At 43.4% G+C, this 15186-nt stretch overlaps 1 protein-coding gene across 4 annotated transcripts in view; it reads right to left on the bottom strand.

The window, feature by feature from the left end:
* The window catches only part of SORCS2 (sortilin related VPS10 domain containing receptor 2), a 1257082-nt gene extending 1242215 nt beyond the window's left edge, over positions 1–14867 (bottom strand). For all 4 annotated transcript variants that reach the window (XM_043971225.1, XM_043971226.1, XM_043971227.1 and 1 more), the window contains exon 1: positions 14268–14867. In XM_043971225.1, the coding sequence (XP_043827160.1) occupies positions 14268–14732 (465 nt within the window). In that variant the 5' untranslated portion in view covers positions 14733–14867. The remainder of the gene's footprint in view (positions 1–14267) is intronic.
* Between the last annotated feature and the right edge of the window lie 319 nt (positions 14868–15186).

Genomic DNA, 15186 nt, shown 5'->3' with positions numbered 1-15186 from the left:
TAGGAAGCATTTAACAAACTAAATAAATATATATTTGAAAAAAGAATAACTCCTAAAGAGGATTTTGGGGCCCAATTAGAAAGGCTTTCTATCAACTCTCTCAACAATCCCAAAGTCCAGCCAAAATTTGATGGCACCTACTTACTCCATAGCAAAAGCCAAGTAATACTAGTAGACTGTTAACTCCTTGAGGGTAGGAACAGTCTCACTCTTATGTTTGTATCCTCATTATCTAGCACAGAGTCATTTAATAAATGCTTGTTAACTGATTGGTGGGAAAGTAAGAAAATAAGGCATCTTATTTCTAAGTTAGTAACAAGATAATTATCCTTAGTAAAATAAACTGAAAACAAATAATTCTCTAGTGTTGTTTCTTCTTTTTTTTTTTAAATGAAGATTGGAATAGAACATGGGCTGAACATGTGATCACAGAGCTACTAAGTCTCAAAGACAGAATTTGAACCCAAGTCTTCCTGACTCTCAGGTCTAAACTAGTCATTAAAAAAACACATCATTTACAGTCAGTCACACTAAAGCAGTAAATTAAAAATCAGATTGTTGGGTCAGAACATATTGATGTGAATAAATTAAGAAAAATGTAAGGTTTTTATTGAGTGTTTTATATTTGTTGAGTGGAAATTGGATTACTTATATAGTCGAGATAATCAATAGGAAAAAGTGCTCAAATACTGAGAAAGTAATAGGCATGACAATTTCGAACTCAAATGTTAACTACAAGAAAAATGAATAGCTTAGTAAAAAGCTCTACCATCATTAGCATTCATTGTTACTATATACCAGGCATCTAACTAACAAGGTAAATTCTGACTTTCAAATGTTGATAGTTACAGATCATTTCAGGCTATGTTTCTAACCATTATTGGGATCTGAGTCAGATGTGGAATAATCTTGACACTGGTGGTTCCAAACCCCCAAGATACTGCTTCCCAAGGCTCTTTAGTGTCCAATCCTAGGACCTGGCACTCAAGGCCCTGATATAATCATCATCTACCTCTCCAATATTATCTTGATCCTTCCAGGTATACATTAGAAGCCATTCAACCACTTGTGATTTTTCATACATACCCATGTTACCCTTTATGCTTAGAATGTCTCTGCTTTTCTACTTTCCACTTGTTGACATCCTACCCAACCCAATCAATGTCACCATCTGCAGGAATCTTTCCTTAACTTCCCATCACATTTGAGCTGTGCCTCAATTATGCATTAATGATGATTTATCTGTATCATGTTGGGAGGGATAGGGACCAAACCTGTCATTTCATAGGTATGGGAAATTCCTGATGAGGAAAATCCCCTCTGTCAATGCATGATCTATCACTGACAGTCTTAGAAAGTTGCCCAGGCCATTGTGACATCAAATGACTTACCCAGGGTCATACACTCAGTGTATGTCAGAGGTGAGACTTGAACCGTGGGTCTTCCTGACTCTAAGGCATCAGTTACCTCATCAATAAGAGGAGGGAGCTTAGATGTTCCATTATAATATGGTGACCTGTTGCTGCATCCCCATGTAATCAGCAAACATTTATTAAGCACCTAAGTAACTCAGGACAAGATTAGTTGAGTGGGAATCTAAAGATGAATAAAGCACCATCCCTATCTGACAGCAGTTTGCATTCTCCTAGGCAGCTAGATGGGAAAATGGATAGAGTGCTAGGCTTGGAGTTGGGAAAGCCTAAGATCAAATCCTGCCTTAGATACTTACTAAGGATGTGGCATTAGAAAATTTACTTACTGGGGCAGCTAGGTGGTGCAGTGAATAGAGCACCCGCCCTGGAGTCAGGAGTACCTGAGTTCAAATCCGGCCTCAGACACTTACCACTTAGTAGCTGTGTGACCTCGAGCAAGTCACTTAACCGCAATTGCCTCACTAAAAAAAAAAAAAAATTACTTACCCTCTCTCTGCCTCAGTTTCCTCAATTATGAAATTAGGGGATTGAACTTGGTAACTTTTAAGGTCCCTTCTTGTTCTACACCTATGACCCTATGAGTTAAAACGCTCATTCTGGATACATGATTATAGATACCATCACAAATATTTCTATTAAAAGAATACTGGGGTTCAGATTTAGGGGACTCAAAACGAGTATAAAATGAGCGGACCCCAAAGCAAATGAATGTAGATTAAACACTTACTGACAGAAACCATCTGTTGCCCATTCACACCCATTAATCCATAAGACTGAGAGTGAAACTTTTCAACTCACAGAATACTTGAGTAGCATATGGGAGAACACAAGGTTAAATGACCTGGTAGGCAGGCATATTAAGGCAAATAGTCTGTACTGGCTAATATCCTGCCCAGGGAAGAAGAGCAAGTTCAAACACTATCTGTTCGATGCATCAGTTCCCAAGGTTAAGTGTTTAGGTTTAGTTTCAGTCTTCCTCAGAGTTGCCGTTCAGAGAATCCCAGAACGCTGGCGTTGGAAGAGACATTAAAAGATCTATATTCAAGCTTTGACTGACTTGATTCCCTAATGAAATCAGCCTTTTGAAAGTCAAAGAAATCTCTGAAATGCCAGCGCAGTTTTATTTCTTAATAATGACTAATGATCAATGATCGTGGAAGAACATAGAAGTAAAATCAACAATAATAGCTCCCAGTTGTAGTTTAACAATAATAGTAAAAATAGCTAGCATTTTTATAGTTCCTACTATGTGCCAGAAATGGAACTGAACACTTTATGAATGTTATCTCATTTGATCCTCACAATCCTCGCTAGGAGGGAGGTACTATTATTATCCCCATTTTACAGATGAGGAAATTGAGGCAGAGAGAAGTCAAGTAACTTGCCTGGAGTCACACAGCTAATAAATGTCTGAGGCAGCATTTGAACTCAGGTCTTCTTGACTCCAAGTCCAGTGCTCTACCCACTGAGCCACCTAGCTGCCTCCAGCTATATCCCCCACAAATTGGTTACATTTGTTCTTACCACAACAGGCAGAAACGGTAGTCAGTGTGTTATTTCATTGGAACAGGGAATTCATAGATGAGGATTCTTCTTCTACCAAAACATAATAGCCTTGTTTATGCAATTCATAGCATTAGAGGGCTAGCCAGAGCAAATAGCAGACTAGGTGATTTACCCAGGGTCCCAAGAGGCAGGTTGTGGCAGAGACAGGACTTGAACTGGACCTTCCTGGCTGCAAAGCCAACTTTTTATCCCTTCTGTCATACTAACCTATGCAGGTAGTAAATGTTATTACTCTTACAAGTTTACAAATATGGAAATTGAATCCATGAGAGGCTAAGATATGCCATAGGAATAAAAACTCCATAGGGAGAGAGATTGGTTCATCCTTTGCCTATTTGCACCCTCTGCACCTAGCACTGTGCCTAGCACACAGTGAACCAAATAAATGCTTGCTTATTGATTGCCCAAGGTCACAAAGCTTATAATCCAGGGCTCAAATCCAAGACTTTGGACACTTGGGTCTAGAACTCTGGACACTACTCCACATTGTTTTCTCAGATTGAAATATATACAAGGGATGGTGGTAGCTGGTATGGATAGAAGGCATTAAGGTTGGAAAATCACTTTAAATACAATAACACATTTGATCAACCAATCCTAGAGCAGGGGCTATTTTTATCCCTATTTCAGATGTAGATGAAGAGTAAAATGACTTGTCTATGGTCATCTAGCTAATGTCAAGGTTGAATTCAAACCCAAGTCTTTCATGACTACAAGTCTATCACCCTTGTCACTATACTACATTGCCTCTCTTGGTGTGAACTGTTAAATAGAAGATAAATATTTTGATAGTTGTCTTTCCTGCTTCTAACAATAGTCCCCCATATTCTCTTTCTCCATGGAATGTGAGAATGTAGGTCTTATAAATCCTATTAGTCCTAATAGCTGACATTTAACATTTGTTACAATACTTGATACACAATGCCTTGCCTCATTTGGCCCTGAAACAATTCTATGAAGTAGTTGCAATTTTTATACCCATTTTATGGATGATAATGATCAGATTCAGAAAGTTTCTGTGACTTACCCAAATAACATAGAGCAATACTAAGTTCTAAAAGCCGGCTTCCAAAGCCCAGGTCATCCTAACTTCCAAGTCAGATGCTAGAGTCGAACTGCTCCTCTCTAAGCATTGTCTTCATCTATGGTAATTCTAAAAGGATGGGCAGTCCTACATTTGCAGATATTCTTTATTTAAAGCAGAGCTTCTTGAGAAAACCCCCTGATACCAGAAATTTAAGGGCATAAAATCACAAGAGTAAACAAAACCAATCTCCAGCTAAAGTATCCTTTGTCCTGAAAGGTCTCTCCTAGTTTCTGATCCTTCAGAAATATGTGTAACACATGCGTGCACATGCATGCACACACACATACACACATGTGTGCATACACACAAACAGAATTAGAAGTGGTCTGAACACAAGAAGTTCCATTCTGCCCAACTTTTTCTTATCCTGCTCTTTGAACATCAGAAGACGTTGCTGGGCAAAAGACATGCTATCCTTAGAGTCAAGACAAGTTCAACATTACAGGAAATTGCCAGCCAGAAAATTACCAAAGAAGAATGGTGTTATTTAAAGATCTTAAGGCTGGTGTGAGAAGAAACTAATTAAATGATTGCAATTTTCTGTGCAAACAAAGTCAACTGAATGTTAGAGAAATGTGAAGGAGGGGGAAAAATCCAAACTTTCTCTCCCTCAAAGAAAGTCAAGATATGTTTGGCATTTCTTTTTTTGAGGCTAAGTGACAGCCCCCAAAAAAATGAAACACAAAATTTCCTATTCATCTTCCAAAGACACAAAGGGAGCCGAAAAGGGAATAAGATTATTTGCCCAATTTGTGTTCTGCAGCATTGTGGAATATTAGGCCATAAAGTGAAAACCACTATTGCCTCCAATAGTTGACTGTATGTCAATCAATACCTCATGTTAAAGCCCAAAACGAGTTGCGCAAGGCTTCATTTTACAATCTTCTGTAGACAGGTCAGGGAATTCTTTCCCACTTGTTGAAACCTGTAACTAAGTCCGACAGTCAGTCGGATTGGTGTGGGGCATCCGTCATCAGATGCTTGCTCATCTTCCCTTGCCAAAGGCTTCACTGGAGCCCTATCAGGACACAATTACTCCAAGCTCGGTTTAGCCAGCCTAGCTGTGCTTGCAACCGGTTGCAATGCCGTCAAGGGATTCCCACAGCATTATACAGGATGTGAAGCAGGCCCAGAGCGCAGCTTTTCATTATTCAGAATGTGCTTGGGAATAAAAAGATGGCTCATTTTCGTGGTTTCAGAGGACTTGTTTGCTCCCTGGCTCCTTCCTTTCCCAAAATAATGGGAGGGAGTTGGCCAGGCATCATGGCCCGCCTTACCAGATCATCAGCATGCAAAAATGTTGGCCCCCACAGGCCAGGCCTTACATTCCCCCTATAGGCCTCCATCCAGAATCTCCCGAATGGGGAGAGGCTGAGATGAAGTTGGCTATTTGTGGAATCTATAAATAATTCATTCTTCAGAGCCTGAAGAAAAAGAAAAGGAACCTGGCCACTAAACAAGAGGGAGTTTACAAGCTCACCACAGTTTCTTACCAACTGAAGAAAATGCAAAATGATCATCAATACTGTAGGAAGAGAAGGGCCTTCCAGTTTCCTGGAGGAGGGAGAGGATATAGATGCCACCATGAGCAATGTGGAAAAACAGTCCTCTGGCAAATTCCCCCAGGACACTCTCACAGAACTGAGTGAACAACTGGATCAAAGGATGGCTTGGTGACATAGTGGATAGAGGACCTGACAGAGTTAGGAAGATCCGAGTTCCAATCCTGCCCTTGATATTTACTAGCCATGTAACCCTGGGCAAATAAATTGTCTCAATCTCCTCATCTCTAAAATGAGGGTAATAATAGCACTTATCGCCCATGATTGTTGTGAGGATCAAACTATTTAACATATGCAAAGTGCTTCACAAATCTTCAAGTGAGTTATAAATGTTAGTTATTATTAGTTGTAATTATTTTTTTATTTTATTTTTATTTTTATTTTTGCAGGGCAATGGGGATTAAGTGACTTGCCCAGGGTCACACAGCTAGTAAGTGTTAAGTGTCTGAGGCCGGATTTGAACTCAGGTACTCCTGAATCCAGGGCCCGTGCTTTATCCACTGCGCCACCTAGCTGCCCCAGTTGTAATTATTATTATTAGTTTATGGCACAGGGACCTCTGCTTATGTCCGCAGGGAGCCGGATGGTGGGAATGTTGCTCATATATCAGATGAAACTAACCTACACATAATGGTTTTAGTGAGAATGTGTGTGGTCTGAGGACAAGCACAGAGATCAGTTGAACTTGGGAGGCATCTCTATGGCACCCAAAGTATCCGCCTTGCCTGGGTTCATTCATCATTCTCCCCTTATATCACTGTAGTGACCTGGGTTGTTCATGGGGAGCCTGAGTTGGTCCAAGATCATGGTGAGCCAACACTCTCCCATCACCCACACACAGCATGTAATCAGGAGCTGGAGGCTTAAGTTATTTCATGGTGGCTACTGCCCTTCCAATTGCCAAAGTTCATAACTTCAGAGCCATCCTCTGCTCTTGATTCCTCTTAACCTCCCCATTCAATCAAATTCCAAATCTCATTGATTCCACTTCCTCAGCATCTCTCCCATCCATCCCCTTGTTTATACTCACATCACGACTACCCTAGTTTGGCCCTGATTGCCTCTCACCCAGACTGTTTCAAGAGCTTCCTCATCAGTGTCCCTGCATTGTCTCCCCCCTCTCCAGCTACACAGTTGCCAGACTGACATTCCTGGAAAACCTGAATCTGAATCTCTTGGTGACCCTAAGTCACGTGACTCCTCTAAGACTCAGTTTCTTCATCTGTAAAATAATGAACTTCCTTGCAGTTTTAAACCTATGAGCCTCAATGTGATTCTCTGACCATGCCAGTGTCCTGCTCAGGAATCTCAAGTGGCTCCCCAGTGCCTTTAAGATAAACTACAACCTCCCCTTCTTTGGCATTAAAAGGCCCTCATAATCTGGCTCCAGCCTGTTTCCAAGCTGAATACACACTCAGTCCCCCTCACACATGTTCTGCTGCAGCTTCCCCATTCATGCCATTCTATCTCCTGCTTTGACACCTTTGACAAGGCTCTCTCTGTATCTGGAAAGTTCTTGCTCATCTCTACCTGTTAGAACTCCTGGATCCCTTCCAGGCTCAGTTTAAGCACCACTCTTCCCAAGTCCTTTTCCTGATTCTTCTAGTTATTAGTGTCCCTTCCTCAAATGACTTCATATTTTCTTTTTTTCTTTCTTTCTTTTTTTTGCAGGGCAATGAGGGTTAAGTGACTTGCCCAAGGTCACACATCCAGTACTTGTCAAGTATCTGAGACTGGATTTGAACTCAGGTCCTCCTGAATCCAGGGCCAGTGTTTTATCCACTGCATCACCTACCTGCCCCTCTTTGTATTTTCTTAGAGACATGTTGCTTTTACTTCGTTGTGAACACATTGTATCCCCCTCATAGAATGTAAGCTCTTCAAGGACAGGGACTGTGTCTCTGTCATATCTCTATTCTCAGCACCTGGCAGTATCTAGCACCTCAGAGGCTCTTGATAAAAGTTTGTTGATTGATTGTGGTCACACAGGTGGCAACACAACTGGCATTTGAACCCAAGACCTCTGACACTAAAGTTGGTGTTCTTTCTACTGCATCATACCACCTTCATGCATTCATTTTATTCATTTAACCAGAATGCTTGACTAAGGGGCACCATCTCCATCCAATTCCTCTTTTGCTGCCTGACAAAGCTGCTCCTGCTTTCCCAAAGCATTTGAGGTCCTACTAAGATGCAAAGACTTTAAGTATGGTCCTGGTAATGGAGCAGTTGCTACTGTCTGAATGAGAAGAAGCTTCTCAGTAGATCAGCCATTAGACAATGAATTCTGGGGGCTTTATCAACTCACAAAGGCTATGTTTAATAAATCCTTGCAAGATGAATGAATAAGTGGATGGATTAACACATTATCTCACCCCCAGAGGTAGAAGAGAGGTGATCCATGTTTTAGGTAAGCACGGCTAAAATGTGATTGTAAAAGGTCGTTAGAAAAATTCAGAGTATTTCTTCTTCAGAACTATCTGCCATAGAAGTGTTGATGTTGGACCCTTCCACCTCGCTTGGAGCAGAAGTTCACATTTGACCATCTAAGCTATCCACATGGATAGCATCCATAACCATAGCACCCACGTCAACTATCTGGACAAAGCTGCCCCACTAGGAGAGAAATGAGGGGCATTTCTTCTACCTCCCTTTCCCCCAGGAACTGCATCAGACAACAAAAGGTACTGTTGGCAGGCATTGGACAACACACCTCTGTCCAATGAGCTCTGTGAAGCTGAGATTTGAGGGAGTCAGCTAATCACAGAAACCGAGGAAGGGGAAGGAATCTCAGAGAATGCCTTCTTTACAAAATCCTTGATAAGTTGAGTCATCCAGCCTGCCTCTAGAAACCTCCAATTGTGAGGAGTTCATCACCTCCGAAGGCAGTCCATTCTGCTTTTGGACAGCTCTCATTTTTAGGAACTTTCCTCTTCCGGCAAGCCAAAACGTATCCCTCTGAAACTTCTACATATTGCTGCCGGATCTGCCTTCTAGAATTAAGTGGAATGAATCAAATCTCCTGTCTATAGAAGATTTCTTCAAATATTTGAAGACAATGATGATATTCTACCATCACTACCTTTGAAAAATAGTTTTCCCCAGTCCTCCTTAATCTTAATTCCTTCCCTCAAATTACCTCAAATTTATCACCCATATCTTCCATGTATGTAGTTGTTTGCATGATGTCTCCCTCATCAGACTGTGAGCTACTTGAAAATAGGGACTATTTTCGCCTATCCTTGTATCCCTGACAGCATAATGCCTGATAGGCACCTAATAAATGCTAAGTGGTCACTACCCCAAATCTTCTCTTTTCCAAATTAAACATCCCCATCAGGCCATCTTTTTATCAAATGGCCCCTTTTCCTCTCACCATCTTGGTTGTCCTTCTCTGGATGTCTTCTAACAGTTTGATAATACAAAGCATGTATACATGCTCTGGCCACCAAAGTGGCTGACTTGTTTTTGTTTGATAACAGCTAAGTTTGCCTGTCTTAATTTAAAAAAAAAGTCCCCATGTGTGTCTCTCCACGCTACTTTCCAAAGATAGAACTGCATGTGTTTCTATTCCTAAATGCCAAAACTCTGTTAATTCCTATATGTTTCAAGAATTCAGAAGTTCACTGGATAAATACAGCCTTGGAACATTGTAAATATAGCTACTGATGTCATTAATTTGACTAATTCATTAATGTAATAACACTGCATATTTATTCTCAGACCCTTTCCTATAAATTGCCAGACTCTAACAAGTCTAGTTCCCAAATCTCATCACTTTGTATCCCAGGACACTGGGATTTGTGTGTATGTATTCTTATGCACAAACTCTCTCATCATTCTTTGTCACTTCCCTGACAAGGGTGCCTCAATGGATTCTCATCACCAGCTTCCTGACAACATACCAGGAAGAGGCACTCTGACATAATCATTGTCATACCTTGGCCTCTGGATTGCTCTCCCCCCACAGTGCTGATACTTTTCTGCCATATACAGACAACACTTGATCTTGACAACAATCATGCACCACTCCCACCACTCTTCTTATTTATCAGTTCCCAGCAGAGTAACGAATGATAAATGGATCTTCATGGTGTTTCGGGAACACACACTCAAAAGCATGAGACTTCAGAATCCCCAACTTTGCAAGAGCTACCCACTCCAAGAGGCACAGGCCATGAGACAGATGGGTGTTCTCACCTTCAAGCCGATTTCAAGTGGTTTACTGGGAATATTCTGCCACAGAACACACACCCACACATAAACACACAAGGACAGCTAGAGAGTGGTCATTTAATGCAAAGTTAACAATTAACTTTATCACTAAGATTTACTTAAAACTTGTCCAGTTAAAGACCTGGAATACTTTACAAGAAAGCTATTATGGTTTTTGAATGTTCAGAACTGAATGTAAGCCAACTTTACACAGATCTCCTAATGGAAATAAAAGTAACCCTCCCTGTTGCCAAAAAAGGAATGCACATGCAAAGGCAGACACATAAGCAGTGGTCTAAAGCAAAACCCCAAATAAATAGAACCCAGAATAATCAATGGATCATAATTGATAATAGTCTCTGAAAAGAAAAATCACCATCAGCTAACCCTTTCATCATGAGCAAAGGAGAAATCCACTTTGGAAGTATCCAGACATGGGCTGTCGAGTTCCTAGAATCAAAATATGCAGAAATATTCAGTTACACAGGTCCTCAAGCTAGTCTGAGTGGCCAATCCACTCACAACTGCTGTGCCTCCAATAGCATTCCCAATCATCAGTCCTTCGGCTATCCCCCTCCTATTTGGTGGCCCAAAGTGGCCCAAAGAGGGATGCTGATCTTGTTGATAGGGTCAAATGTTAATGCAAACTCTGCATGATTTCAGGAGCTTATAGTCTAAATTAATTGGTGCATCCAAGTTGGGGTTCCTGCAAAAGGCAGGGTTCTGAGGTGAACTAGAGTTAAAATAAGGCAAATTCCCAGAAACAGTAAAAGCTCAAAGAGATCAAGAACATTCTGTTTGATTTTCTCCCCCTATTTTCATCAGTAATACGATACCGTTCCCCACAAGGTTATATAGACATTACACAATGCCTAGCACTATGTAATATTTACCCACTTTCAAATAACACCTCACTCACTAAGAGGGCAACAAAGGAGAAGAGAAAGAAAAGGGGAGGTGGGGGAAGGGAAAGACCAACACACTCTGTACAAGCCACCCTAGAGACACCAACAGGGAACAAGAGTTTAGATGAAACATCAATTTAACATGGAATGATTTACTTCCATATCTAAACATCAGAGAGAAAAATTTGAATTTCTGAATTATTAAAAATTTGAATTATTTGAGTGCCAAATAATTTGCATACCCTTACAAGACTGTAAAGTAGATGGAGTGACACGATGCTTATCAAAAACTGCTTCAAAGAATTCTAAACTAAAACTAATAAGCATGCTAATGGCTTAGGGAAAGAAGGTTTTCCTTAGAACCTGGCTACAACTGTGTGGCTCTTTCTTTTCCTGGTAAAGAGGGAACCCCACTAAGATACATAACTTCCAAATCTATCCCCTTCATCCATTATTTTTCTACCTTGTAAAACCAATGGCATCTTACAAAGGTAGTTCTTCTCTGCCTCTTTTAACCAAATCTTCAACAGAAGATGTTTTTGCTACCTGCCCCGCAAACCTGTCTCTATGGGGTTCCCTCCTGCCTTGCCATGGTCCTTTGGACTAGACATAGAAAACAAGTATTTGTTATAAAATAAAGCCACTTTCAAAGGCATCGAGATAGGATGCTGAGGATGAAACAAAGGGTAGACTTCTAGAAAGCCATAACTTCTAGTAGAGATGGGCCTAGGGGAAGGCAAGTTCTGTGTAAGACTTGGGGAAATAAAAAGAGGGGCCGTTTTTAGCATGACCTTTTTATAAATGCACATAATTTTCATGCTGGAGAATCCCATTCTCCCTAGCCCCTAAGGATTGATTTTGTGATAAGTCAGGTTGAATATTTTGCAGAGAAAGGCTCCAGGGGACAGTAACATAGAGGAGGTGAACATTTCAAACTTTGCTTAAAGTAAGCCAGAAAAGCCTCATCCCAGCTCTGTATTAGTATAAGGGAACAATTCTATACATAAACTGTAGAAAATGCCAACAGAGTTGGGTGGAAAAAAGAAAATTTTTTAAATGAAACTGCCATACATCCTTCCTTGTCAGAATCCATTGACAGCAGTTTTTCAAATCCTGAGATCCAGAGGACCACAATTTTCATCTTCTTCCTGGTGGGAAGAATCAACCAGGTCATCACACAAAGGCAGGACTTCCTGGGACCCTTACTTTCCAATGTCAAAATTGTTTGAATTTTCATTCCAGTGAATCTGCTATCAAATTGAGGCCATTCTGCTTTCCTTTCTGCTGATCCTTAGAGATGTCGTCTGGGGAAGGGCAGGAAAGAATGGAACTGTGTTCAAACCAAAAACAATCTCAAAGAGTCACACTCCCATATTTGTCTCGCCTTCATCCAATACATACCTCTGCTTTATTACAGCTCTCCTCTTCCACCTCCCAGTGGGCAAAAAAGATAGATCCTCTCCTTTTCCTTCTTCCTCTACACTCTTCACAAAACCACCCCTTCTCCACAGTAGCCCCACCCTCAATGCCTTGCCTAAGTGACAAGTCTCTCCTGGCTTCTTTCTGTTCCTCTGGCCCAGGGTTTCTACACAACACAGTACTCTGTTCTATTCCCTCTCTCAGGAGGAAGGACCACATTTAAGACAAACGATCCAGTTTGAAATTACAGGAGGGTAAAACCCATTCTGGGTAGGTAGGGGCCTCCAAGACACCACAGGAACCCAACAACAAGGTTATTTATTTGGCCTGACCACAAAGGAAATCCTTTTATTCCTAGGCTCTGTGAGTTAGAGTCCTTTCTATTGGCAATATGTTTCTGATATTTCTCTCTGCCCCACAATGCCCCAGCGTTTTCTGCCTACCTTACACTTCCAAATGAACTGAAACTAGCAGCCCCTAGCCACTCAAACTGACGTTGGCTGAGACTGGAAGCTGGAGGATCTCCCTTGTCTGGAGGGATTCCCTGGCATTTAAGCTCAGCTCATTCAATTTCCTTTTCACCATTTCTTTTTCTCATCCTTCTTTTTCACTTTCTCCCTTCCCCCTTTATCCCCCACCCCCAAGAAAAAAGAGGAAATATAATAAAGAAAAGAACTGATACTCTCAGGCAAGTGTGTGGCTGTCCCACCTCCCAGTATCTGGGAAAGAAGGGTCAGCTAGTTCAGAATCTCTCAAGTCTGACCTCCTATCCCAGGAACAGATACACGGGGTTCCTGTGATGAGGGTAAGCTCTGGTTTTGAGAAGGCCACATGCAATAAAGGTAAGAGGAAGCACCCCTGGTCTGCCTACACCGTCAGTAGTTTCATGAGAAACCCAAGTCTTTGATTGAATAGGTCTTCCAGGAGCCTAAAGTCGGAATGAAACTGCAGATGAACAAGGCAAACTGGCCATGCCAACTCCAGTTTCCCCCGTGAAAACCAGTACATCTGAGAGCCATTCTCAGGGACCACTATCAGTTGTCATTCTTGAAGGTTTTCACTCGAGAATGCCTCCTGGCTAAGCCACTTTGAACTCAGACTCCTCTCCCTCCACCCACCGTTCAGCTCAACTCCGATGACTGCCCATAACCCCAGGCCAACGTGCCGCTGCTGTTAGCTCCCCTGAACCCAGTGATTCAATAAAAAGATCTGTCTGAAGCATCCATATAGAAGGGGGGGGGAGGTTCCCCGGAGATGGTGGCTATCTTAGGGGAATCGATAGGAGTCTCAACAATTTAATCTGAGACTTTATGAGATGTGGAGAGAAAGAATTCTCTCGCTACGCCTCTCCCTTTCCTAACATAACCTTCCTATAAGTTCTCGGACGCAGGCGCTAGAAACTTAATTCACCTGAAAGGGATCCATTCATTGAGTGTTCATCATTCCCTGACCCACCCCACCCCTGCTAATCGCTGGAGGGCTACAGCCTGGAAAAGTACTAGTACTTGAACCACCACCCCCCACCTCCATTTCTGAGGGGGAGCCCCAGCGAAGCGCTCCGCTGGGATAGGGCCCTGCACCAAACTCTCCAAACTTCTGGGGAAAGTGCGCTGGGGAGAGAAGGGACGCAGCCTCCCCACCCAGGAGCGGGGTGGGTTGCCTCAGACCACGGACAGCTGGAGTTTGGGAGGGGGGAGGGGGGGAAGGTGACAGAGAAAAGCGATGCACCGCCAAGCTGACGGGATACCCCTTCCCACTCCCAAGCTCTTCCTTGGACCAACTCGTCAGGTTTTTCCCTGCCCGTGCAGGCGCACCGGACGCACCCCGAAATCATCAACCCCTCAATGATCTATTAACATTTTTCAAAGAGAGAACAGAAAAACAGAAAAGTAGCGACGGGCATCAAGTTAATAGGGAGGGTGGGGGCGGATATCGGAGGGAGCCGGTCGAACCGGTCCCCCACTCTCCATCATGCCGCCCCCCCAAAGCCAGAGAAGGAGCAGCGCCGGGCTAGCCCAGGGAGGAGATGAAGAAGGATTGGGCGGGGGGAGAGAAGAAACGGGGCTCGTCGGTTACTTACGCTGCTGTTCTCGCCGGTCCAATGCACCATCGCCTGGTTGTGGGTCGCGTCCCCTTTGAGCACGAAGGAGGTGCTGATCAGAGAGACCTGCGCCCTGGGGGATGCTCCGGCCGCCACTGCCGCTGCCGCCGCCGCTCTCCGAGAGCGACTCTTCCAAGCAGCCGAGTCGCCTCCTTCCCCGATACTGAGTGCGCTCCCGTCCGCGCCTGCCTCGGGCTCCCCGCCGCCGCCGCCACCACCAAGGAGCGACTGGTCCAGCCGGCTCCTTTCAGACCGGGTCACCCAAGAGCAGGGACCTTCGCCCCCCAGCTCTGGACACCGCAGCGCAGCCCCCGAGGCACAGAGCAGTAGCAGCAGCAGCAGCAGCAGCAGCAGCGGTGGCGACAGCAGCTGCGCTCCGGGGCTCGGGGCTCTCCTCTCCGGGAGGGTCCGTGTCCGAAACTGGGGTGTCCCCCTTTGCGCCATGGTCTTCTTCTGATCCGATAGGGACAGGCTGGGATGGGGATGTAAGAGAGATACACAACCCTAGGAGGAAGGGCGGGAGGGAAGGAAGGAGGGAGAGAAAGCTGGAGAGCGAGAGAGCAAGAGGGAGACGGGAGGAGGAGGAGGGGAGGGAGGGAGGAGGGTTTGTAACCAAAGCGAGGATTTACATAGGAGCCACAACTTGCTTGGGAGCTCCAGGCTGAGCCAAGGAGACGCATCGCCATCTGCCGGCCTCACCAAGCGGGACCTAGGCTCCCCAGCATCCAAAAGGCAGTCAAGAGGAATCATAACTCATTTCTCTAAGCCTTTCCTTCACACTTACAAAAGACTCAAGAGTCTTGTGAGCAGTAGTAGACCCAATTTTCAGAGGAAGACATTAAGGCCAGAGATGGGAGTCCACTTGTCCAAGGTCTCACCACAAGTGGCAAAATAGAGA

This window comes from Dromiciops gliroides, chromosome 6 (genome assembly GCF_019393635.1).
Source record: "Dromiciops gliroides isolate mDroGli1 chromosome 6, mDroGli1.pri, whole genome shotgun sequence".
Taxonomy (NCBI): domain Eukaryota; kingdom Metazoa; phylum Chordata; class Mammalia; order Microbiotheria; family Microbiotheriidae; genus Dromiciops; species Dromiciops gliroides.
This window is presented reverse-complemented; position numbering and strand designations above follow the sequence as displayed.